This window comes from Prionailurus bengalensis, chromosome B2 (assembly GCF_016509475.1).
Source record: "Prionailurus bengalensis isolate Pbe53 chromosome B2, Fcat_Pben_1.1_paternal_pri, whole genome shotgun sequence".
In the NCBI taxonomy this organism is placed as follows: Eukaryota; Metazoa; Chordata; class Mammalia; order Carnivora; family Felidae; genus Prionailurus; species Prionailurus bengalensis.
The window spans coordinates 17878991-17905233 of NC_057349.1; the positions used below are offsets into that span (position 1 = coordinate 17878991).

The 26243-nt window shown below is 40.4% G+C and overlaps 1 protein-coding gene and 1 pseudogene across 1 annotated transcript in view; one reads left to right on the forward strand and one right to left on the reverse strand.

The window, feature by feature from the left end:
• The window catches only part of SYCP2L (synaptonemal complex protein 2 like), a 117024-nt gene that overhangs the window by 76368 nt on the left and 14413 nt on the right, over positions 1-26243 (reverse strand). The window contains exons 9-18 of the mRNA XM_043593132.1: positions 16242-16327; positions 16036-16124; positions 13834-13868; positions 12837-12979; positions 10762-10814; positions 10108-10153; positions 8372-8464; positions 8214-8274; positions 2802-2947; positions 330-423 (exon numbers count right to left, since the gene is read on the reverse strand). Of these exons, the coding sequence (XP_043449067.1) occupies positions 330-423; positions 2802-2947; positions 8214-8274; positions 8372-8464; positions 10108-10153; positions 10762-10814; positions 12837-12979; positions 13834-13868; positions 16036-16124; positions 16242-16327 (846 nt within the window). The remainder of the gene's footprint in view (positions 1-329; positions 424-2801; positions 2948-8213; positions 8275-8371; positions 8465-10107; positions 10154-10761; positions 10815-12836; positions 12980-13833; positions 13869-16035; positions 16125-16241; positions 16328-26243) is intronic.
• LOC122490215 lies at positions 3759-8175 on the forward strand (annotated as a pseudogene).

The window sequence follows — 26243 nt, forward strand, 5'->3', positions numbered from 1 at the left end:
AAAGAAACAGCTTTGGGATGGGACTCCTAATAGATACAGGATCTATGCAGGGTCAGCTTTGGGGGTGGCCAGGCCTTTCCGTGCCCCCATATTCTGCCTCCAGCCACCCCTATCATATTTTCTCCTTTTTCCATTTCCATTGACCCACAAGAGAATGTATCAGACTGGGAAAATAATATAAGATGTTAGCAACTTTTCTTTCTCTGTAGGTACAATGGAACATTTATTACTCTTATAGGACCACAGGTTTTCAGTGACCTCTTCCAAGTAAGGTTTTATTGTTGTCTTTATAGGGAATTCAGAGTAAGAAATTTTATTTCCCAGTATACCTGTCTCTCTTTCATGACTGCCAGGAATGTCAGTGTCTGCTTTCTCAAATTTACCAGAAAGTTCGGAGGAGCTTCTTTTCTGGTCAGGCAACATCTGAAATGCAAGCCAAAATCCACATGACCTTTAAAAGGACTAAACTCTTAAAAATTTAAGGAAAAGCTAAGGCTCAGAACACAGCAAAGTGATAAATTCAAAGTTAGTCTTTGGTTTGTCCTCTTTTGAAGGATAATGTTACTGTTTCCACCTCTCTGACCCCCTTCCCTCCAGGACTAGCCCTGGCTGACCACTTCCCTTCTTTCACTCACTCCATCCTCGTGTCTTCACAGCCTGCAGTGAGTTCCCAACTGTGGGATTTCTCCAACCCCCACTCCTTCCTCACAAGGGCCTCACGGTCTAGGAACTGCAGCTTAATCACAGGAAAACCTTAGTTCTATCCCGAAACATTTTCTTCACTTCGGGAGACATGGAAATACATACAATTCTGAAGTTTTTCTTTTTTTTTTTTTTAATGTTTGTTTATTTTAAGAGAGAGAAAATGAACGGGAGAGGGGCAGAGAGAAAGGAAGAGAGAGAATCCCAAGCAGGCTCCACACTGTCAGCGTGGAGCCCGATGTGGGGCTTGAACCCACAAACAAGGGACAGCATGACCTGAGCTGAAATCAAGAGTCAGATGCTTAATGGACTGAGCCACCCAGGAGCCCCCTGAGGTTTTTCACCGAATAAAGGCAAACCTCTAATGTTGAGGCAGAAAGGAAGGGAGGCTCAGAAGACTAATTCACCAAAGCAAAGTCATTTTGGTTTTCCACTGACCCTTAACCTGTCAGCAGGTCATAAGAAGAGTCATAAGATCTGACTCATAGAAGACTGTAAGACTCCACTCCAACCGGCAGTAAAAGGCGGAGGCCATTGTTAAAATTGGTCCCTATAGGTAATCTCACGACCCTAGGAAAATGGAAAAAACTTACTTCCCAGTGTAAATGATAAATCCAAAGCTTCACAGCCCCTCCCTATAGAGTTAGGTCATTTTAAAAACATAAAACCCTTTTCCAGAGGCAAAGCAGGGTCCCTTTTCCTCATCTTGGAGGAGGGGCCACTACTTTGTCCGTGAAGTAGCTCTTTTCTTATTTCTAGGTTTAACAAATCTTTGTCCCTTTCTCTAAATGGTTTTCTCTTGAATTCTTTCTCCCATAAAGCCAAGAACCCTCTTGGTGAGGGTCTATACACCGTCTCTGTGGGGGCCTTAGCCTATGTAGCCTCAGTGTTAGGCCAATTCATATGTAATATGTTATAGGAAGTAATTTTTCAGTAAATGATTCTCTTTCTCTCGTCCTCACCCATGAAATGGTCTTTTCATAGGGTGAGTCTTTGGGAACACTACCACAGAGCACTTAACAGTATATGAGAGGTCTTCATATGCAACTCAGTGCCAAAAGCAAATGGGCCCAAGTCTTCCCCCCACCCCCAACTTCTTAATTCAACCTCCTATCAGCCATTACCATAATATCATAGGTCTCGTCACTAATTTCTTTGCTCTGCCTATCATCTGTGATAGAGAAAATCTTTGTGATCTTTGCTGTGTGTCAACAGGAAACATCACAGTCAATGATCTGGAGGCCGTATCAGTCTAGAAGAGGTATAAACCATTTCGGCATTAGACCAGGAGATAAAATTTCAGAACTCCCTAAGAGACACGATTTCTAGCGATTCCCCTCGGTCCTCAAGGAGGGGAGAGAGAAGGAAATACTAAGAAGCCCACAGCAAGTATCCTCAGAACTTCAGGAAGAATGTGGCAAGGTGGTAATGTTATCCTAGAAGATTTTTAACTGTTCACAATAAGTGGAGTAAAAGCGTTTTGAGGCACAAAGGGGTTTTGTGTCCTACGTGTGCTTGTTACAGAATATTCCAAAGATCAAGCTATCTGCTTGAGCAGATGTTCACATCAAAACCCAACAAGAAAGTTAAAGACATAAAAACATGCTAAAACAGGGGCGCCTGGGTGGCTCAGTTGGTTGAGCGACCAACTTCGGCTCAGGTCATGGTTTCACAGTTTGTGAGTTCGAGACCCGCGTCGGGCTCTGTGCTGACAGCTCAGAGCCTGAAGCCTGCTTCGGATTCTGTGTCTCCTTGTCTCTCTGCCCCTTCCCCACTCACACTGTCTCTCTCTCAAAATAAAATAAAAACATTAAAAAAAAATTTTAGGGGCGCCTGGGTGGCGCAGTCGGTTAAGCGTCCGACTTCAGCCAGGTCACGATCTCGCGGTCCGTGAGTTCGAGCCCCGCGTCGGGCTCTGGGCTGATGGCTCAGAGCCTGGAGCCTGTTTCCGATTCTGTGTCTCCCTCTCTCTCTGCCCCTCCCCTGTTCATGCTCTGTCTCTCTCTGTCCCAAAAAAATAAATAAACTTTGAAAAAAAAAATTTTTTAAAAACCACGTTAAAACATTTCCAAATGATCCAAAAGAATTAAGTTTGCCACCTGTTTGTCTTCTCCTAAAGCTTTGATAGAAGCTTGTGAGATGTTGAATTGCAAATCAAAATGGATTTCTATTTTCATCACTTCTTTGTTGCTGATATTCAAAGGCTTCTTCAGGTAAATGATAAGCATCTTCACATTTCCAGTTTCTAACAAAAAACAAAGTATACAAATGCATATCAACACACTGAAAGGTTTTAAGATTTTAGAATTGTAAACAACCGCACTGGGATATTTGTCAACTGCTCAGATTTGTCTGCAATAAGAAGTTGAAAAGAAATTGTGTTAAAGTTACCTTGAAGTCATTTTCATTAGAAGCACATTTGTGTGTTTACACATACAAATACACACAGTATGATTATGTAGTTAATCCTGCAAAGACAGGAAGTTACTTGTCTTAGCAGCCAAGCAATGGAGATGGTTTTGGCTTCTAAAATTTGATCTGATTTTTTTAATTTTTAAGATTTATTTATTTTTGAGACAGAGCACAAGCAGGAAAGGGTGGTGGGATGTGGGGGGGCCGGGGGGGGGGGCGGTTGTGGTGGTGGCAGACACAAGATCCGAAGTGGGCTCTACACTGACAGAAGCAAGCCTGATGCAGGGCTTGAACTTACAAACTGTGAGATCATGACCTGAGCCAAAGTCGGAAGCTGACTTTCCCCAACACCTTAATATGTAACTAGTCACTCTTTACCACCTCAGTGCTGCTCTTTCTGCATACGGGTCCTGTCCTTGTGCTTCAACAAAATCACCTTCTTGCACCAAAGAGGTTTTCAAGAATTCTTTCTTGGCCATCAGCTCCAAACCCTACCATCACCCCAAAACTTCATCACCTATAAATAAACCTAACCAAAGGGGTGAAAGACCTATAAACTCTAAAACCCTGATGAGACATTGAGCCCCCTATGTAAGCATATACCAGCTCCTGCGCCTGGATCGAGACCTCCTGTGGGCTGGGAGATGGTGGTACAGGGCCCGTTCCACATCCCTGCTCCTGGGGCAGCAAGAGGCCGGGCGTCTTAAGTGGGGGTGCCCTCATCCCGAGGCATGCTGCACCACTGGCCCAGGCCTGCTGTGGCTTCTGGCAGTGCTCACCTAGTTCTCGAGGCCTACTGCAACAGAGAGAAAGGAGACAGGGAGCAGGCAGTGCTGCCTCCCAGGGCACAGTGAAGGAGGCTGAGATCATCCAGCTCCTGAACACAGCCAAGCTGAGCATCACCAAAGATGAGCCAGAAAGGGCTGAGCTAATTTAACATGACACTCATCTTGCCTAGCAGACCAATAATGGAAAGGCCATCACTTACACTTCCGATTTGATGGCCAACTTAGCATTTATATGGGGCCAGCTTGAAAATGCTGGAAAGCTTTTTAAAGCAATAATGAGTTACCTGCTTGGAAGGGACATACAATAGGAAAACAATGCAATAATTCATATCTCTCTAAAGCTGATCGCTATCTATGCTGTTCAAGATAGCCAGCACGAGCAAATTCCCATCTATGAATTCTACATGTCAACTCTAGAGGGAAAAACTGAAAGAGGAAAGGAATTAGCAGAAGACATTTTGTCGGCAAAAGAGAAAGCCAACACCCACCTCCTCCTTGGCATGTGTTTAGACACCTATACTTGCTACCTTCTATTCTCCAAGCACAGAACAGAAGGTGTGTGAAATAGAACAGGTTTGAAAAAGCTTTGCAGATTTCTGAAGAGATACTAGGAGGAAGACACCCATAGACCGTCATGCTGATGAGTGCCATGGCTACCACCCTGGATGCACAGGGCCACTTCGATAGGCCTGTGTTTATGTGCAACGGGCATCAGATCCGGTGAGACAGAACATCCTGAGCTGCTCAGGAATCCATGCTGCTCAGGAATCTAGCTGCAATTCTGATGCACAGAGAAGGATATGCATAAGCAAAAGAGATCTTCCAGGAAACACTAAAGCAAGCAGAGCTGAAAAGAGAGGAGGTTTCCATACAGCACCTCAGGGAAGAGTTGGCTGAGCTGTTAAGAAAAAGTAGACCTTTTAACTTAATTTTATGAAGCACTAACTCCCTTTCTATTGTAGGGAATTTTCAGCAACAGCTATTATGTCAGTCTCAGTGGCACCCAAACCATTGACTTAAATCTTTTTTCCTTGACATTCAAGTGTCATCAACTTACCTATGGTGAAGGACTAGTTGTAGACACTACCTCTTTTGTTTTTTTAAAAAGGAACAACAACTTTTAGCCCTGGCTGATTTTGACTTCTAAGGACAGATAAGTGATGCTTTCAGTTGTAACCTATAGTTAGGTGCTAGCTGTGCTGGTCTAACTATAGGTGGAGATGGGCCAGTTTTCCCTTGGGATGGGTGTGTGGTGATACCCCCTCCCAAGCATCTCTATCCTAACACTTTGGTCTGTTGACTTGCCACCCTTTATTTTATCAATATCTGGCTGATCACAGCTATGTCTCATGGCAAAGGGGGATTATGGGGAGTTTTCTTATTTGAAAAATAAGAAATGGTGAGTTTTCTTATTTCACAAAGCCCAGTGTGGGATCTAATGCATAATGGACCCAAAGTATTATCTTGGTTTACACCAGTGTCCAGCATGAAGTTTCAAAGTAGGAATTAGGACCTTGAAAATATGGCCATTTCATTATAAATGAAAGGGACTATCTGTTTTTATATCTGATTCTATACAACTATGAAAAAGGGGAGAAAGGAATGCTACAAACTCCTGTCAATGCTATTTGAGCACTCCATTTCCTCTGCAACCTAGGTCCCTGAACAGACTCATCTGAGGAGCTCTTAAAGACACACATGCCCAGGCTGCACCCCCAAACCTTCTGTCTCAGGGTAGGGCCTTACAAATTTAACATGCAAAATATCCGCAGTAATTCTGATAGGCACTGCTAGTACCAATCTGGATCCTCGTCCTGGCCTTTTGAGTTTGGGTCTCAATATCCTCATCTGTAAAGTAGGGATAGAGATGGTAGCCATGGGAGAACATATTTAATCATCTGACCTTAAGTGAATAGACTACTGTGTTGAAAGATCTTTATCACACTGCTTCAAAAGTATATACATACAAGATAGGCAGATGGAGGTCTTTACCTTAGCAGTCTGGAAAAGAGCTCTTTGCCTAGCGGAATGGCAATTTTATAAGCACCATAAGGGAACACTGTTATTGCTGGTAAGCTTTTGGGGGTAAGGATGTGAATGGGAATGATAAACAGATATTTTTGTTTCTTGTGTACATACTGCAAGAATCCTTTCACGGTACTCTCAAAAAAAATCACTGATTAAAGAAATTGAAAAAAAGAAATTGAAGATGACAAAGAAATGGGAAGATCTTCTATACTCATGGATTGGAAGAACAAATACTGTTAAAATATCCATACTACGTAAAGCAAACTACAAAGTTAACACAATCCCTATCAAAATACCAACAGCATTTTTCACAGAGCTAGAACAAACAATGCTAAGATTTATATGGAACCACAGAAGACCCCAAACAGTCAAAGCAGCCTTGAAAAAGAAAAGCAAAGCCAGAGGCATCACAATTCCAGACTTCAAGTTGTGTTACAAAGCTGTAGTGATCAAAACAATATGGTACCAGCACAAAAAAAGACACATAGATCAATGAAACAGAATAGAAAACTCAGAAATGAGCCCACAACATGGTCAATTATGTTAATTATATGGTCAATTACATGATCAATTGATTATATTAGTTGAATGGTTAATTAATCTTCAACAAAGCAGGAAATATCCAATGGGAAAAAGACACTCTTCAACACTTGGTATTGGGGAAACTGGACTGCTTTCAAAATGAATTCAAGGCCTAATGTGAAACCTGAAACCATAATAATGCTAGAAAAGAGCCCAGGCAGTAAGATCTCTGACATCAGCCATCCCAACATTTTTTTTAGGTCTTCTGATGGCAAGGGAAACAACAAAACAAAACTTTTGCACAGAGAAGAAAACAATCAACAAAATTAAAAGGCAACCTATGGAATGGGAGAAGATATTTGCAAATGACCTATCTGATCAAGGGTTAGTATCCAAAATATATAAAGAACTGATACAGCTCAGCACCCACAAAACAAATAATGCAATTAATAACTGGGCAGAAGATGTGAACAGACATTTCTCCAAAGAAGACCTACAGATGGCCAATAGACACATGAAAAGATGGTCAACATCACTCATCAGGGAAATGCAAATCAAAAGCACAATGACATATCACCTCACACCCGTCAACATGGCTAAAATCAACACAAGAAACAAGTATTGGCAAGGATGTGGAGAAAGAGGAATTCTCTTGCACTGTTGGTGGGAATGCAAAGTGGTGCAGCCAGTGTGGAAAACAGTATGGAGGTTCCTCAAAAAGTTAAAAATTGGATTATCATACGATCTAGTAATTCGACTGTGTGTTTACCCAAAGAATACAAAAACATTAATTCAAAAAGATATATGCACCTTAGGTTTGTTGCAGCATTATGTACAATAGCAAATTATTGAAGTAGCCCAAATTGATACATGAAGAGATGATATGGCCCCCACTCAAAAAGGGTAACTCCTGATTTCATGCCCCTCAACATTACTTACCAACCTAGAAGAAAGAAAATATAAGTGGATATGCCTACATGAACTCATCAATAATTACTATAAATCTTTGGGGGAAGGACGGCAGGTACTACCACCTTTTTTTTTTTTTAATTGTGGTATAAAACGTTTACCATGTTAACCATGCTAGTTCACAGCACTAGTATGCTAGTTCATAGCATTAAATTTATTCACATTGTCATACAATAGATTTCCAGAACTTCCTCCTTCCCACAGCGCCTGAAAACCACCATTCTACTTCCTGTCTCTATCAATTTCATTTTTCTAGATACCCTATAAAGTGGAATCATACAATATTTGTCTTTTAGTGACTGGCCTATTCATTTAGCATACTGTCCTGAAGGTTCATCCATGTTGTGGCATGTGTCAGACTTCTAAAAGCTGAATAGTACTCCATCATAAATACATACACACACACTTTTCTTTATTCATCTGTAGATGGACATTTTGGTCGCTTCCACCTCTTGGCTATTGTGAATAATGCTGCAATGAACACCAGTATGCAAATAGCTCAAGTCCTGCTTTCATTTCTTCTGGATATGTACCTACAAGTGAAATTGCTGGCTCATATGGTGATTCTATTTTTAAGGTTTTCAAAAACTGTAACTATTTTTACAATGAGAAAACCAGGCACGTTAACCGAATCCTAAAATCACAGAGTGAAAGAGTCACCAACCCCATACCTCTGCATCCTGGCCCTGAACATAGTGTTCCTTCCACCACGCTATACCATTTCCCTTCCACCTCAAAGAATAGTCTGCTCTAGAATCAGAACTAAATGTGGGGTAGAATTCATCATCTTACCTATTATGCTGAAATTAATCACTGCTTCCTTCAAAATTCTTACTGAGTCCCACAGAGCACTCTTGGAAAAAAATAAGTTAAATTCATGAGCACATAATATACCTGCATATGAACGATTTCTAAGCACTTAGGTTTAAATAGGATTCAAATGCAGTTACCTTAGTATTGTCTATATAAAAAGTTACACTCTGACTTCCGAGGTTGAAATCAATCCAAAATTTCTCTAGTTTTTCATCATTTGGTTTTCTCATCTATAATATATAAAGGCATAAATTGTATAGATACCATGTTAAAGGGTCAGATGAAAATTATTCCACTAAAAACAACTTCTACTCTTCATAGAAAAAACACTACCCTAATATTATAGTATGTCTTGATGGTCTTAATCTTTTCTGCAAAATGAGAGGTAGGTCTCAACTTTATACAACTAAGCTATTTCTTCAGGGGGCGGGGGACACAACCACTATCCTTAGCTTAACATTTAAAAGATGTTTAAATGTGTCTGAGGACTCTATCCACACAAGTTTCCCACCTCCCCACCCCCCCACCCCTCCCCCTCAATGAGAATCATGAGAAAATAGTCATATGTTGAAGCAGTAACAATCCATACTGCAGATGCATGGAAACTTCTAGAGAAGGAGGTATGATCAAATATAAGTGATTATTTGCTATCCAACTTAATGTATCCATTAAAGTAGAGCTAAGACTTAAGTTCAAATTACCTTCATTTTAACTGATTACTACAAGAACATTTTTTTAAAAAAGCTTCTAACAGTATGACCTTTAGAGAAACAGTGTATGTGTCCTTCTCTGGCTTTCAGTTTCCACATAGGTACCTTTCTGAAGGCACGTTACCAATGCCTTTATTTCCTCTCAGCTGTTTTCTAGACCTATCAGGAAATATATAAAGAGTTTTTATTCCTTAACAATGGAAAAAAAACTAGATTTATTACTCTACCACTTGCTTTTCCAAAAATGGCATTTCTTAGACATCTTTCCATCATAGGTGCTTACTCTTTAACAGCCATAGAGTTGAATGAAAGTTTTAAGCTATGATGTATGTTACTGGAAGCCAGTTTAGGGCCCTGATTGAAACTGATGAAAATTTAGAAGTGGAAAAAAAAAAAAATTGAAGAACCACCAAGCAGATGTTGGAGCCTTCAGATAACCAAGAAGAAAAAGAATGGAGATAAAGGAATCAAAGAAGCTACTAAAATCAGGGAGAGAGATCCTAGGGAGGAGAAACTTGTGGTATAGTCATGCATTAAAGGCTTAGCTCCCAGAGGCCAAGAAAGGGGCTCTGAACCCAAAACAGAGAAATGGTTAATTAGGGTATTTTGAAGACGAGATCCAGGAAACATCAACGGAGTCAAGGTTCAGAGATCTTTGAAGATTTTATCCCCAGTGGAGGTGCTATAGGTGGACATTGTTCCTTTAGGAAGCAAAGAAGGTGGTGAAAAGAGACCTTACCCTTAGACTATAAAGTACAAGGTAGAATGATCTAGAAAAAACAGAGTGCTCCCAATTTCTGTGGATAAAATGGGGAATATCAATTGGATGGAAAAAAGGGAATTGCCCTTTTCCCTACAGTCTAGGCATGAACAATGGTACTCATTAACAGGATAAAATAAGGCCAGATTCCTCTGATTGACTTCATGAACGCAGCATCAACCCTAAAATTCCTGCATCTAGTAGTAACAGTAGGGTCCTTAAACGTATTAGTAATGCATTCCAGTTATGGTCGGATAGGATACAGGAGAAAGAAGACTTCAGAGTTGCGGCCTCTAGACGTAAACCTCCTTCTTTAAAAAGCCCTTCTGTGTGGGGAGAGCAGTTTGGCCGAACTATGGGTTACATTATATACCACTCCCAGGGCCCCCAGAGGTAAACTTACCTCATGCTCATCAGCAAAAGCAGCAATACACGGGAAGGAATAGACCCTGCAAAACACTTCACAATTAAAATGCAAAATAAAACGTGGCTGGAGCCTCAATACAACCTACAGATGTTCTGTAACAAGAATTTGTAACTAGGGTGGGCAATTAAGTCGCTTAGCACAAAGTATGGACAAGGGTCTCAAGCCTGCAAATGGATACTACTATGAGTAGGTTTCCAATCTCCATCTGGCAGTCTATAAGTCAGGTTTATCGGTACTAGATCTCAGCCCAGTTGTGTGGCAAGATTCCCAATGGTAGGAGTGAATTCAGAAAATTCTCATCAAGGACTGTGTCTGTGAAATAAATTTATCTCCAGTGCCTCAAACCTTCAGGAAGTCACTTTTCATAAAATCTTCTGGACATGTTAAAAAATGTTCCAAGTTATAAGTAAATGTGCTCAAATACTGATAGAGATAAACACATACAAACGAATCACTAGGGAGAAGGGATCTAATCTTCTGATGTTTCTATTCAATGGATAACCCATTAGTGATCAATAAGTCATGTATCCTATATTCTCTCCTGAAATAAAACAGATCCTAGATTTTTCTTTAGTATTAGACATTTTCAGAAAACTAGTCAATAAAATAACACCCAGAGAAATATCTTACCTTCTTTCATCACCAAGTCTGTCGTTTAGGTGATTGAGAAATCGTCTACTATCCTTCAAAGGAAATAATGCAAACTTTAATTAAAAAAAAAAAACCAGAGGTCTTATTTAAATACTATTTTTGCCAGCATGAAGAAGCTAGTGTTTGCTTTGAAACTCCCAGGACCCAGTAACATCTCAAGGTTTCACCAAGATTCATTATTACAGGTTAATTAAAACAATGCTTCGTGTTATAAAGAGGCAGCTTCAGACCCAAATTCTGGAAGGAACCCCCAGCCAGCAGATTTTCAGCAGAGGAATGCTTTAAGTCTCCAAAAGTTATAGGCACAGTCACATTTCATTGGGTTAAGAGAAAGAGAAATACATTTAACTAGTGACCTAGATTCGTTTCACTAACGCACCAGGCGTCCATCTTGCTAACATCTGCCCAGCTCAAGCCAACCACAAATCCATAAACTTGTCAACTTGGAGTTTATCTGGGTGTGTTACCCGCTGCCATTTTTCCTTATGAGGAGTTCTCTAGCCTATTCCTTCCTAGTTTCTCTTTCCTGATACAAGTTCAGAGAATAAGGATTATTTTTTAAAGTTCTCCTGACCAGAAGCTAGTAGAAAGGTAAATTTGTTGCCTCCAAAATACTAAAGCGGAACAGACACTGACCCAGGCTTTTGTCCCTTTTCTTAGCAAGGACTGGCTGTTGTAGTACATCCTCACACTTTATACATTTATTCAGCACTAAGTAGACAGCAGTAATGTAAGTCTGGACCTCAAAGTAGCTCAATTAAGAAGTGCATGGCTCTGTGGGGAAGAGGTTTTGAGAAACACTACCTTTGACCGATTTTCACAAAAATTCCCTGCAGAGGACAGAATGACACAGAGGAAAAAGGAAACTAGCGTCTGAATGCCCACCACATCCCCGGCACTTTTGGTTTCTCTCATTCAGTGCTCACAATTTTAAGGTGGCTTTTATTCCCATTTCACAGGTAACAACCCTAAGCCTTCATAAGTCAACTACCTTACATGATGTATGCATTTTTGTAAGCCAGGGAGGTAGTACTCGAACCCGAGGCTTATGGGCTTTCCATCTAGATCAAACGGAAAACTGGCTAGACAACTACTGTGTATCTGGCAACAGGCTCAAAGTTAAATGTATTTTCAATAAGATATTTAAGAGTTCAGATTTAATAAAATTCTAATTACATAGCAGTGTTGACTAGAAAGGCTTGGTTCAACGCTTTCATGGTTATTAAGAATTTTACTTTTTCCCAAGGGCCTACCCCTCATTTTAAGAGTGTTTTGATGGGGCGCCTGGGTGGCTCAGTCGGTTAAGCGTTTGACTTCGGCTCAGGTCACGATCTCACTGTCCATGAGTTCGAGCCCTGCGTCAGGCTCTGTGCTTACTGCTCAGAACCTGGAGCCTGTTTCAGATTCTGTGTCTCCCTCTCTCTCTCTGACTGTCCTCCGTTCATGCTCTGTCTCTCCCTGTCTCAAAAATAAATAAAACGTTAAAAAAAAATTTTTTTAAGAGTGTTTTGAAAAAGAGGGAAAATATTTTAGCTATTTTAAGATGTGGGTGAATATGCAGCCAAGCTATGAGCTATTTTTGTGCTACTCAAGGATATAACCACGGCGAGCCAGACTGCGTGGAAAGCACTGAAAATTCTTATTCCTCAAAACTGTAGAGCACCCCATGCCAATTTCAGCCTTCCCTCATCTTCCCAGCTGCTCCATGCAAGACTGAAATGCACATTTCTTTCTTCTACAGCTCTGACCACCATCTGAGGGTCGCTAAAATGGCTCCCTACTCCATGTTTTCTCTAACTGGATCCATCCTATTCGCATTGTTCTGTGTCCAGTACAAGTTACCTATAAAGCAGCCTTATCTGTATGTGCAGATTTGGCCCACAAATCTGGTGTTCACGTGGTCCTCAAATCATTTCACAGAGATGGAGAACAGGAAGCTTAAGAATGGCAACTTAATCACATTTGAAGAAAAACTCCTCCCCTGAGCCCAATGCTCAGGAAAACAGTGTGAGGATGCATTGATTAAATGGAATTCTGATGACCAAGAATCGCACCGTCTCAAATTCTCGATCCTTAATTTCTTTGAAAGCTTCAGCAATGATGTCATCTTCAAACCACTGATGGACAAGGTCCCCCCTGGATTTTTTCAAGGTCAGTCTACACAATGCTTCAGAAAGAGCAACCTGCTGGTCATAATCTAGAGATTAAAAGCATGATAGACCTAGATCATTCCGGGATGGGCACAAAGCAAAAGAAAAAACAAAAAAAAGGTTCTCCAAATTAGCACTGTTGTAAGAAATTCCATCTTGGAAGACTAACATTGTATGCTATAAGCATTATAATGTAACCTGGATCATTATTTAAATTCAATATTTAAACATCAGGAGGAAATCTAAATAAGCTACCATATGACAATTAAAAAACTCTTTGCATTTTATATTTTAGAAGTATTAAAATATTAAGAAGCAGCTCCTCAAACAGCCTTAAAAAGTGTTACTACAAAAATAAAAGCCCAAGATAAATTGTGGTATTTCACAACCGATAAAAATATATATGTTTCAATTTCGAATAATTTAAAAGTCACATCGCAGCCGGATGTACACAACACAAAGACATTTACAGAATGCTTGTAAAATTTGTAAAATAATATATGTTGCTTATGAATCCATAAAATAGAGGTATAAAAACCTACTTTTGAATGAAAACCAAATCTAAGTCAAGGATTATCTCTACCAATGGAGAGAATGGGACCAGGGACAGGTACGCAGGGGGCTTTACATGGAACTCTGATTCTACATAAAAAAGACTAAGTAAATGTAGCAAAATGAAAATCTGACTTTGGTTGGTTGGTTGGTTGAATAAATGAGTATTCGTGAATTATTCTTTATGGCTTTTAGCATGTTAAAACCTTTCACAATAAATTACAAATAAAATGCTAATTCTCATTTTCAGCTTGACCAAAATTTATTATCCACAGTTCCAAGATGCTCATAAAGCCCCAAGTGGCCAATATGTAATACTCTAACATTTAAAATTCTGAACACTTCTTACCACCCACAGTCAAGATTGTCCTTGCAAGGTCTTTCCTGAAACATTTAAATAAATTAACATTTTACTGAAGTGAATGAACATACATAAAACTTTACTGTTTTGACATTAACATTTAAAATCAAGATGTAGATTTTTGAAATTATTTCAAATTCAGCATCAAAATTTCTGAAATGTCAAGAATACATTTTTATGGAAACGCAGTTTATATATTGACTTAAATGCACTTTTTAAAAGAAGCGAGAGTTGTTATAGATTCTGAGCTTCTATTCCTCCTTCTATAAAATGAATTCAATTGGATGATGTCTGAAGATTTACCAAATGCTAAGAGTCTGCAATTTTATAATCACCCCATCAACGTGTGAGGATATATTTCTTATATAATCTGTTTAAAAAATACAGTTGACACCTGGAAAAAAATGGTACAGCAAGTACTAAATCTTTCTAATGAGATTTTTTTTTTAAACATTTATTTATTTTTGAGACAGAGAGAGACAGAGCATGAACGGGGGAGGGTCAGAGAGAGGGAGACACAATCTGAAACAGGCTCCAGGCTCTGAGCCATCAGCACAGAGCCTGATGCGGGGCTTGAACTCACGAACCGCAAGATTATGACCTGAGCTGAAGTCGGACACTCAACCGACTGAGCCACCCAGGCGCCCCATCTAATGAGCTTCTGAACTACTTTTAAAAATGGACAAATGGAGAGGGGCACCTGGGTGGCTCAGTCGGTTAAGTGTCCGACTCTTGATTTCAGCTCAGGTGGTAATCTCACAGCTTGGGAGTTTGAGCCCCACCTCGGGCTCAGAGCTGACAGCCTGAAGCTTGGTTGTGATTCCCTGCCTCTCTCTCCTGTCTCTCAAAAATAGAGAAGCATTAAAAAACTGACAAATGTGTCCCTTTTATTAGATGTAATGGGGTTAACTGGTTGAATTATAATAGACCCCCATATTATATCTTCCTTTAACAATTTCAGTTAATTAAATATCAACATATAGGATGTGGATCTTTCTTATCTGAAATAACACCCGTTTTAAATAGACTGGCCAAGAAATCTTTTAGTTCAGTTTCTCATAAACAGATCAATTAAAAAGAATATTAAAAAGAGGCCTTAAATAGGACCACTGCTTTGTGCTTGCAGACTTTATATTTGACCTGAAGTCCAGAGCATTCCAGACTTTCTAGCACATACAAACAATAAGGCGGGACCATAGGATTAGTTTGAAAACTTAGGAGAAAAGGATCAGGGCAGCTGTTCTCCAAATCTAAATATATCGCTGAGAATAGTGATTAAACGAATGTAATTGAATTTTTTTTTTTTTTTTTAAGGAAATAGTAGATACCCTGCAACCTGCATGCACTAGTTAACAGACAAACATGATAGAGGTGGGCTCATGGTCACCGATAACCTCATTTGGGCCTACAATATGGCAAACTTGGTTGCCCTTCATCTCACCAGTCACGGCTGCATGTCACAGGAATGAGGGTGTGCCGCACGAGGTCAGCGATGCTGGTTAGTAGCGGTTAGCACGGTCACGGATACAGGTTCACATTTTAGAATAGGGTACTCGTTTTCCCCTTTCCGCAGCCACACAGTACAACCTTACCCCCAAATGTCAATGTCCCAAGAACTACAGAACTGTAACAGAGTCAAAAAAATTAAGAATCCATTGATTTCATTGTTGAAAAACAATATAAATCCCACGCTTTACTGGCGTAGCTCAAAGTCGGTAGCCTTTGAGCATTTGCTCTTTACCAGATAATAGGCTCATCACTGCCAATGGTTTGCCGGATTCGACCTGTATAAAAACTGTCAGTCAAGGCTCCACTTTGCAGGTGAGCAAACAAAGGGGGCAAAACCAGGATTTGAAGCCCCACAGTCTGGCTCCAGAGTCTGTACCCTGAACACGTGAGTCACTAATTCACATTCACAGTGGGGACAAAATGGTCTATAGCCCAAGAAAGCACTTCAGCTCACAAACCTGATAAACATATTACTAAAAAAGAAAAGCCTAGCAAAGTCCAGTCCTCCTTCACTACTTAGCATAGTGCCTGATATAGGGTAGGTGCACAAAGCATTTACTGAAAAGAAGCAATAAAGTCGTCAAGTCTAAGGAGAACAACGGTTGAGGTAGTACAATCCAGAGATTGTACAATTGTACAATGCCCTTCCGTCATTCCATCATCGAGTACAACCTCACTTACATGAGACGACATGGGCCTTCCAACAAGGGGAGTTGTTTTCTCTCTTCCCGAGGCACAGCATGCAAAATGGAGTTCAAAGTCTTCAGAGCCTGTTTGGAGTTGGAGAAAGTATTCACGGGGAAGACACAAACATGGAGAGCTGGGCACAACCTTCTCTAAGGTCTCTAGAGCAACGGTTAACAACTGATTTGTTACTCGCAACTCACCTCCTGTTGAATCAAATGACTCACAGTCTTTTCTGTCACCAGAAATCCTAAGGTAAATATGAAGGAACTCAGCATCTGAATTTTTCCTGAAATGACAATTTTAAAAGAATCAAACTGACGCTAAGACAAATAAGGAGACTCCCACACGACAGGAAGAGGCAAAGACTGGAAAAGCCGTGAGGGCAGTAAACATGTTAGGAATTAAAACAGCCTGGGCAATAAAACCTGGACAAAACGCACCGGCATTGCATAGACTCTCATTCAGCAAAACAGCAGCATCCACAAAGTGTGACTGTGTGGGATTATCCTATCTCAAGCAAAGATACTTTTTTTGGTCCAGACTGAGGGACAAATATACAAAGGGCAGCTCCTACACACAGTTTTCTGTTGTTGCTTACGTTTGTGCATTTTTAAAAAATAGATATTTGTAATGTCTTATTCAAACAGAAGGCTTTTAATAAAATGTTGGCCTCTATGAAATAGCACAATCATAGAAATTTCAACAGCTACTTATGTCAGTGCATGGTAAAATGAATATGTGGTTATCCTTCATGCTTATGAAACTAGATTTGCGATTTCATTTATGCACATCAAGATATAAAATGATGGTGGTAGTTTACAAGCTTCTGATAAGTGCAAAAATTTATGGTAAGGTGATAGCATTACTTTGCTAGGTTCGAACGTGCAATTTTGATGTATGTATTATCATAGGTAATATACTCAACCCCCATATAATTCATGAAACTATAGGAACCCAAACCAGAAAATAGAAAAGAGATTCCTCTTTCATCAAAAAAAAACCAAAAAACAAAAAACAAACAAAAACAAAAACCAGGGGCGTCTGGGTGGCTCAGTTGGCTGAGCAGTTGAGCGTCCGACTTCGGCTCGGCTCAGGTGGTGATCTCACAGTTTGTGGGTTCGAGCTTCGCGTCGGGCTCTGTGCTGACAGCTGAGAGCCTGAAACTGTCATAGATTCTGTCTCTGTCTCTCTCTGCCCTTCCCCAGCTCGCTCACGCACTTGCCCGCTCTCGCACGTGCTCTCTCTCTCTCAAAAATTTAAAAAAAAAAAAAAGAAAGAAAGCCAGATGGATACTGCTAGATGATCTTTGGGAACCAGAAATTTCGCTAATGGCTGAGCCAACAACTTGCCTGCCAGCTTAAAACTTGAGATTTCAGATGGACAGCAGGGATCCTAAAGACCTTTATGTACCAGGTTAATTAGCAAATACCAGATGTCAATCTTTGCCTTTAAATAGTAAAGAGAAACTGACAAATGCAGCGCTACAGAAAAGGAAGGAGGGGGCACTGCCATCACAGAGCAGAAGAGGGACTTTCAAAAAAGTGCTTACTTCAGGAAACAAAAATTTAGGAAGCATCTTGTCACAAAAAACTTCAAAGCGCAGGAAAGAGAGGCCCCACGCTCAAAGAGCCAGCATAATAAATCACCTGGCCTGAGACACAACAGTGTGAAAAGCACCTGGGGGGAGGGGACTATATGTTGAAGAGACTTACTTACTAATCTCAGAATGTGTGGTAGAGGGGCAGGTATCTTTAGGAAACTTCTCCAAGAATAAAAATGCCGGCGGGCACCATTTCTCTCCCCACTCCCAGCTTACACAGCTGGACACGTACGGGAGCCAGCAGCGACCCTCTCAATCTTGCTAGCACCCCATGCCCCACCCCCAAAGCTCCCTTACGGACCTGCTCCATCCAACCCGCCTGCCTCAGCAGCCATCCCTACAAAGTGGGTCCTGCCCCGACACCAGGCAGGCAGCCCCGGTGGGGACCAGCACCACTCCAAAGTGTGTACTGCCCTGGGGAGAAGAGGAGATAATCTCGCACACCAGTTTGCCCCCGTTTCCAGCAGCTAAACTGTTCAGCTGGTCACACAGAAAGAAAGCCGTGACTGCAGCAAGGACGCTGATTGCAGATACCTAGTCTGACTACCAGCCCATCCACCAATAAAAGCCCTGTGAGCCACATGGGGAGAAAGTCCAGTCATCTGATAGACCCACACAGAGAGGCTAATTGCCGACAGCTAGCCTGACTGCTGATCCTGCCGATCTAGGAGCCCAGTGGCCTTGCACAGGCCCCTTATCACGGCATGGACCAAACCCTGCCCAGTGTGCCCACGGTAGGCAAAATGGGTCGTTGCCGCTGACCGGGCTACAAGCAAACACAGCGAGACACAATAGTAACTCAGCCCATCACTTGTAGGGTTGTCTAGGAGACACCCCTGGATTGTCTGGTTCTGATGACTGAGGGACACAGCCCTACAGGGAACCACTGAACCTCTTCTACACAAAGCAACTGCTTTCGTCAGGAGGAGATGTAGCGGTCTTCCCTAACACATAGAAACAGACGAAATGAGTCAGTATTCCAAATGAAAGAACAGGACAAAAATCACAACACAAGAGCTGGAAGAAACAGATAAGCACTAAAGAATTCTAAGCAATGGTCACAAAGATACTCACTGGACTTGCGAGAAGAGTGGATGAACTCAGGGAGAAGGTCAGCAAAAGACAGAAAATATAAAACAGTCAGAGATGAAGGATCCAGTGACTGGAAAAACAAAACAAGATTTAAAAAAGCCACTCGAGGGAATCAGCAGCATATTAGAGGAGACAAGAGAACAGCTCACGGATCTGGAAAACAAGGTCATGGAAAAGAGCCAAGCTGAACAGCAAAAAGTAAAAAAAAAAAAAAAAAAAATGAAAATAGGTAAGGGAACTCATCAAGCATAGTAGCAGTCACATTATTGGGATCCCAGAAGGAGAGAAGAAAGGGGCAGAAAACTTATTTGAAGAAATAAATGGAAAGTTCCCTAAACTGGGGAAGAAAACCAACGTCCAGATCCAGGAAGCACAGGGAACTCCTAACAAGATGAACTCAAGAAGGTCTACACCAAGACACATAATAACTAAAAATAGCAAAAATAAGAATTCGGAAAGCAGTAAAGGAAAACAACTACATACAAGGGAAACCGCATGAGGCTATCAGCTTATTATTTTTTTTTTTTAGCAGAAACTTTGCGGGCCAGCAGGGAAAGGGATGATACATTCAAAGTGATGATATGAAAAAAAATTTATAACCAAGAATACTCTACCTCGCAATGTTATCATTCAGAATAGAAAAGGGGTTTCCTAGACCAACAAAAGCTAAATGTGTTCATCACCCCTAAACCAGCCTTACAAGAATTACAGGGAATTATTTGAGTGGAAAAGAAAGGCTAGAACTAAAAGCAAATTACAACAGGAAAAAAGTCACAGGTAAAAACAGACCTTTTATTAAGGTAGTATATTCATCACTTATAAAGCCAGTATGGAAGTTCACACACAGAAGTAATAAAGTTTGTCATATCTCAAAAAACAGTCAAGGATATGCAAGATAAAAATATGACATCACGTACATAAAACAGGGGTGGGGGAGTAAAAATTTAGTGCTTTTAGAATGCATTCAAACTTAAGTGACTGTCAACTTAATAAAGACTGCTATACACACAAGATGACATAAACCTAATGGTAACCACAAATCAAAAACCTCTAACAGATACACTTGGGTTCCTTTCTCTTTTTTATGTATGGGTAACTCTAGAGAAAGCCTTCAAACCACAAGGAAAGAAGCCAGAAGAAACAGAGCTACCAAAACAACCCGAAAACAACGAACAAAATGCCAACACATCCCTCTCAAATTACGTTAAATGTAAATGGACTATTTCCATCACGGAGAAGATGGCAGAGTAACAGAACCCTAAGGCGACCTCATCCCACAGTACAACTTGATCATACTCAACAGCATAGATAATCCAGAAAACCACCCAAAGACTGGCACAACAAACACCATAAGTAAAAGGTATAGAAGAGGCCTTACTGAAGAGGGTGGGAAGGGCAAAGAAGCAGTGGGAAACAAAACAGATCACAGCCATCCACATTGGGGCGGGGGGCCGGAAGTAGAGAGGAGAGAGAAACATACTGTCCTGCTAGGGATACCACACCAGGAAGACAAGTCCCCATAACAACTGGCTTTGGGAGCAAAGGGGATAAACTTTGTGAGCCTTATGACCAGTGGGACTTAAAGCCTGGAGTTATAAAAACCAGTGGACTCTGTTCTGGGAGAGCCTGGAAGGCCCTAGAAAGCTGAGTCTCCACCCTTAAAGAGACAGTACAAACAGTCCACGGAGTTATAGCATAGAAGTAGCAGTTTGAAAAACTCCTGAGAAATACGGGAAAGAGTAGTTTATATATTTTGGAGCATGTCCTGGAATGGCAGGGGTTGATGAGGGTCTCTCCAGGCACAAAGGAGCTGGAAGGCACCATCTTCCTCCTCCACTCCCACCTCCCCCCCCCCCCCAGAATAAACACACAGCTACCTGAAGGAACCAGCACAGCACCAGCATTCACTACCTAACTTGCTTACACCACACCCTGCTCCCTGCCAGGCTTGCCTCAGTCCCAATGCTGCAGGTCCCCTCCCACAAAAGATTGGCACAAACCTTGCCAACACCATGACTCCCAACCTAAATGTTTTGTGGGGCCTTGGTCCTGGTGGTGGTGGGGGGGAGCCCAGCAGAAGCTGGAGGCACACCTTGTTAAAATTGCACACCCTGCCCACTTTGCACACTTTGTGGATCTACCCAGGCCACCCAAGTCCCAGCGGCAGCTGCTAGTCTCATTTCATAAATAATTTGGCACACACCTGGTCAAAACTGCAGGACCCATCCTGGCGGGGTACCAAACACCGCCCACAACAAAGAGAGCCTCTGCAGATAACTGTACCGAAGGAAAAAGTAGACAGGACACAACAGCAGGCCACACACAACACATACAGTGACAATCCCTGAAGCATCAGGTTCTGGTAAACAGGGGACACTGCACTGCAAGGCAATACAGGACCTTTTCTTCACAAGGTCATTACTTTCAAGATCAGAAGACATAGCGGACTTTCCTAACACAGAGAAACAGACACAGAATTGGACAAAATGAGGGGACCAAGGAATGTTCCAAATGAAAGAACAGGAAAAACCACAGCAAGAGATGTAAGCAAAATGAATATAAATAATATGCCTGATAGAGAATTTAAAGTTGCCATCATAAAGATACTCCATGTACTTAAGAATGGAGGACATCAGGGAGGCCCTTAACAAAGAGATAAAGAACCAATCAGAGATGAACACAATAAATGAAATTGAAAATACACTAGATGGAATAAACAGCAGGCTAGAGAAAGGAGGGGAGTGAATTAGTGAGCTGGAGGACAGAGCAATGGAGAGTAGTCAAGCAGAGCAGGTGAGAAAGTTATGCAAAATGAGAATAGACAGATTGAGGGAACTCAGCAACTCCATCAAACATTAACATTCATATTATAGGAATCCCAGAAGGAAAAGAGAGGAAAGGGGGCAGAAAACCTATTTGAAGAAACAATAGCTGAAAATTTCTCCAATCTGGGGCAGGAAACAGATCCAGATCCAGGAGGCACAGAGAGCTCCCAAGAAAATTAACCCGAGGAGATTTACACCAAGACCTACAATAATCAAAATGGCAAAAAAAAAAGTAATGATCAAGAGAATTTTAAAAGCAACAAGTGAAAAGTTACATATTAAAAAAAAAAAAAAACCCATAAGGCTATAAGCTGATCTTTCAGCAGAAATTTTGCAGGCCAGAAAAGAGTGGTAGGATATATTCAAAGTGCTGAAGGATAAAATTTGCAGCCAACAATACTCTACCCAGCAAGGCTAGCATTCAGAATAGAAAGAGAGATAAAGAGTTTGCCCAAACAAAAGTTAAAGGAGTTAATGACCACTAAATCTTCCCTACAAGAAATGATAAAGGGGACTCTGAATAGAAAGCAAAGACTAGGAGTAATAAAAGGAGGAAACAGAAAAACAGTAAAGATAAGTGTATCTGTAAAAATCAGTCAAGGGACTTCTAAAATAAAAGGATGTAAAGTAGGACTCATAACTAAAACATGGGTTGCAGGAAGAGGAATAAAGAATGGGTTCAAAATTGAACAACCAGCAACTTAAAATAGACCACTATATGACGAAGATGTTATACACAAAACTAATGGAAACCACAAGTCAAAAACTAGAAATAGATTCCTTTCTCTTTATTTTGGCCTAAGTGTATCACTAAAGAAAGCCAACTAATTGTGAGAACAGAAGAAAGGAACACAGGAAAACTACAAAAAACACCATAAAGTAACAAAATGGCAATAAATACATACCTATCAATTACTTCGAATGTAAATGGACAACACACTCCAATGAAAAGGCACAGGGTGATAGAATGGAAAAAAGACAAAAACAAAAACAAGACCCATCTATATGCGGTCTACAAGAGACTCATTTCAGACCTAAAGACACCTGCAGATTGAAAGTGAGGGGATGGAGAAACATTTATAATGCAAATGGATGTGAAAAGAAAGCCAGGGTGCCGGCACTTGTATAGGAAAAGATAGACTTTAGGGGCGCCTGGGTGGCACAGTCGGTTAAGCGTCCGACTTCAGCCAGGTCACGATCTCTCGGTCCGTGAGTTCGAGCCCCGCGTCAGGCTCTGGGCTGATGGCTCGGAGCCTGGAGCCTGTTTCCGATTCTGTGTCTCCCTCTCTCTCTGCCCCTCCCCTGTTCATGCTCTGTCTCTCTCTGTCCCAAAAATAAATTAAAAACGTTGAAAAAAAAAATTTTAAAAAAAAAAAAAGGAAAAGATAGACTTTAAAACAAAGACTATAACAAGAGACAAAGAAGGACACCTTATAATCTTGTCTCCTTGTTGGATGGTCTCCTTTATAACAATTGTAAATATTTATATATTCAACATAGAAGCACCCAAATACATAAAACAATCCATAGAAAACATAAAAGAATCAATAGTAATGCAATAGTAGGGGACTTAATGCCCCACTTACATCAATGGACAGATCATCAAAACAGAAAATTAACAAGGAAAGAGTAGCTTTGAATGACACACTGGACTAGATGGACTTAACGGATATATATATTCAGAATATTCTGTCCTAAAATGGAATACACATTCTTTTCAAGTACACATGGAACATACTCCAGAATAGATCACATATTAGGCCACAAAACGACAAATACAAAAAGAGACTGAAATCATACCATGCATCTTTTCTGAACACAACACTATGAAACTAGAAATCAGCCACAAAAAAATCTGGAAAGAGAATACATGGAAGTTAAATAACGTACTACTCAACAATGAATGGGTCAATAAATTAAAGAAGAAATAAAAGACAAAGGAAAGTGAACACAATGGTCCAAAATCTTTGGGATGCAGCAAAAGCTCTTCTAAGAGGGAAGTTTCTTTTTTAAGAATTTTTTTTTCAACGTTTATTTATTTTTGGGACAGAGAGAGACAGAGCATGAATGGGGGAGGGGCAGAGAGAGAGGGAGACACAGAACCGGAAACAGGCTCCAGGCTCTGAGCCATCAGCCCAGAGCCTGACGCGGGGCTCGAACTCACGGACCGTGAGATCGTGACCTGGCTGAAGTCGGACACTTAACCGACTGCGCCACCCAGGCACCCCTAAGAGGGAAGTTTCTAGCAATACAGGCCTACCTCAAGAAGAAGAGTCTCAAACAAATGACAGAGCTAGGGGAAAATAAAAACACCAAGAACCAGTAGAAGGAAGGAAATAGTAAAGATCAGAGCAGAAATAAAACAAACTGAAACAAACCAAAACAAATAAAAAAAAAAAAACCAATAGAACAGATTGAAACCAGGATCTCGTTCTTCGAAAAGAACAAAATTGATAAATCTCTAGCTAGACTCATCCAAATAAATGAAAAGGACCTAAATAAAATCACAAATGAAAGAATACCACAAAAATACAAATGATTATAAGAAATTATGGAAAATAATATGCCAACAAATTGAACTACCTGGAAGAAATGGATCGATTCCTAGAAACATAACTTTCAAAACTGAATCAGGAAGAAATAGAAAACTTAACAGACTATTACCAGCAAGGAAATTGAATCAGTGATCAAACAATTCCCAACAAACAAAATTCCAGGCCCAGATGGCCTCACAGGGGAATCTACCAAGCATTTAAGGGATAGTTAATACCTATTCTTCTCAAACTATTCCAAAAATTAGAAGAGGAAGGAAAACTTCCAAATTCATCCTCAGAGGTCAACATTACCCTGACACCAAAACCAGACAACGATAAACAAACAACAAGGTGAACTACAGGCCAGTAGCACTGATGAACACAGACACAAAAATCTTCAAAATACTAGCAAACAGAATCCAAGGAGACTTAAAAAAAAAAAAAAAATCATTCACCCTGATCAAGTAAGATTTATTCCTGGGATACACTGATCCCACTCAATGGGGAAAACTGAGAGCTTTTTCCCTAAAAGTCAGAAACAAGACAAGGAAGTCCACTCTCACCACTTTTATTCAACATAGTATTGGAAGTCCTAGCCACAGCAATCAGACAGCATAAAGAAATAAAAGGCATCCAGACTGGTAAGGAAGAACTAAAACTCTATTTGCAGATGACATGATGCTATCTATATATTGGAAAACCCCCTAAAGACTCCACCAAAAAACTAGAATGGATAAATGAATTCAGTAAAGTCACAGGATACAAAAGTCAGCATACAGAAATACATTGCATTTCTATATACTCATAATGAGGTGACAAAAAGGAACAAAGAAAACAATCCCGTCGACAATTGTACCAAACAAAATTGGTTAAATTTATTCCTAAGAGGTAAAAGACCTGTACTCTGAACACCAACGAAAAAAATTGAAGAGGACACAAATGAAAAGATAGTCCATGTTCATGGATTTGAAGAACATTTTTTAAATGTCCATAGTATCCCCAAAGCTATCTAAACATTTAATGCAATCCCTATCAAAATATCTACAGCATTTCTCACAGAACTAGAACAATCCTAAAATGTGTAGGTAACCACAGAAGACCCCAAATAGCTAAAGCAATCTTGAAAAAGGAAAAGCTGGATGTATCACAATCCCAGTTTTCAAGTTATACTACAAAGCTGTAGTAAACAAATCAGTATGGTACTGGCACAAAAATAGACCTATAGATCCACAGAAAACATAGAAACAAATCCATGATTATAAAGTTATTTAATCTTTGACAAAGGAGATAAGAACATGCAATGGGAAAAAGACAGTCTAGTAACAAATGGTATTGGGAAAACTGGACAGCCATATGCAAAAGAATGAAACTGGACCACTTTCACCACATACAAAAATAAACTCAATGGACTCAAGACCTAAATGTGAGACCTGAAACCATTAAAACCCTAGAAGAGAGAGAGCACAGGTGGTAAGGTCTCTGATGTCAGCCATAACATTTTTCTAAACAGATCTTCTGAGGCAAGGGAAATAAAAGCAAAAATAAACAGCTGGCACTTCCATCAGAATAAAAAGGTTCTGCACAGTGAAGGAAACAACCAATGAAACTATAAGAGAACCTACTGAATGGGAGAAGACACTTGTAAATGACCTATCCCCAAGAAGGGTTAGTGTCTAAAATATATGGAAAATTTGACCACCAAAGAAATAATTCAATTAAAAAAGTAGGAAGACATGAACAGACATTTCTCCTAAGACAACATACAGATGGCCAACCGACACATGAAAAGACGCTCAACATCACTCATCAGGGAAATGCAAATCAGCACCATAATATGCTATCACCTCACACCTGTCAGAATGGCTAAACACAAGAGACAAGTGTTGGTAAGGATGTGGAGAAAAAGGAACTCTCTTGCCCTATTGGTGAATACGGACTGGTGTACCCACTGTGGAACACAGTATGGAGATTCCTCAAGAAATTAAAAATAGAACTACCCTATGATCCAGTAATCACACTACCTAGGTATTTACCCAAAGAATCCAAAAAAACAACTAATTTGAAAGGATATATACACCCCTATGTTTACAGTAGCATTATTTACAATAACCACTTAATAGAAATAGCCCAAGTGTCCATCAATAGATGAAT